Here is a 1,030-nt window from a genome sequence, read left to right on the forward strand (position 1 = left end):
CCCCCTTCTCCTCCTCCTTCTCCTCCTTCTCCTCCTTCTCCTCCTTCTCCTCCTTCTCCTCCTCCTCCTCCTCCTCCCTCCCCAGCTCTCTTTGCCCTGGTGGAGCCCATCCTGCCCGACCTGCAGGAGGATGGCATCGTGGTGTGGGTGCTGGGGGGGGGCCCGTACCCCCCCGGCGCCGTGGCCCTTCAGGAGCTGCTGGAGGCGGCCTCGGAGGAGCTGGATCCTGAGGAGGTTTGGGTGCCCCGGGACATGAACGACACGTGTCTCTACATCTTCACCTCGGGCACCACCGGTGGGTGCCCCCCACCCACCCCTAGTGTTGGTGGGATGGGGGGGGGGGGAATTTATGGGGCCTGGGGGTGGGATATTGACCTTGTTGTGTGCCCCCCCCCAACTTTGCAGGTCTCCCCAAAGCCGCCCGCGTCTCCCACCTCAAATCCATCATGTGCCTGAGCTTCTACGAGCTGGTGGGGGCCTCCAGCCGGGACGTGGTCTACCTGGCACTGCCCCTCTACCACATGGCCGGCTCCCTCCTGGGCATCGTGGGCTGCATCGGCATCGGTCAGCGGGGCCGGGGACACCTCGGTGACATTTTTTTTGGGGGGATGGCACTGTTTCCCCCACTAAATCCCATCTTTTTCCTCAGGAGCCACTTGTGTGTTGAAGGAGAAGTTCTCAGCCAGCCAGTTCTGGGAGGACTGTCGCGCCGAAGGGGTCACCGTCTTCCAGTACATCGGGGAGCTCTGCCGCTACCTGGTCAACCAGCCCCAGGTCTTGGAGGGGTGGGGGGGTTTTGGGGACCCCGGGAGGGAGATGCAGCGCTACAGGCTGGGGGAAGTGTGGCTGGAGCTGCCTGGAGGAAAGAGACCTGGGGGTTCTAGTTGCCAAAGGGCTGAATATGAGCCACAGTGTGCCCAGGGGGGCAAGAAAGCCAATGGCATCCTGGCTTGTATCAAAAATAGTGTGACCAGCAGAAGTAGGGAGGTGATTGTGCCCCTGGACTCAGCACTGGGGAGGCCACACCTGG

The 1,030-nt window shown here is 62.9% G+C and overlaps 1 protein-coding gene across 1 annotated transcript in view; it reads left to right on the forward strand.

Moving 5' to 3' along the window:
• Window positions 1-10: 10 nt before the first annotated feature.
• LOC106896802 (long-chain fatty acid transport protein 3-like) overlaps window positions 11-1,030 on the forward strand; it is a 2,265-nt gene continuing 1,245 nt past the window's right edge. The window contains exons 1-3 of the mRNA XM_014957047.1: window positions 11-295; window positions 406-564; window positions 650-840. Coding sequence (XP_014812533.1) covers window positions 253-295; window positions 406-564; window positions 650-840 — 393 coding nt within the window. The 5' untranslated portion in view covers window positions 11-252. The remainder of the gene's footprint in view (window positions 296-405; window positions 565-649; window positions 841-1,030) is intronic.

The sequence above is a fragment of the Calidris pugnax genome, unplaced genomic scaffold (genome assembly GCF_001431845.1).
Source record: "Calidris pugnax isolate Ruff unplaced genomic scaffold, ASM143184v1 scaffold359, whole genome shotgun sequence".
In the NCBI taxonomy this organism is placed as follows: domain Eukaryota; kingdom Metazoa; phylum Chordata; class Aves; order Charadriiformes; family Scolopacidae; genus Calidris; species Calidris pugnax.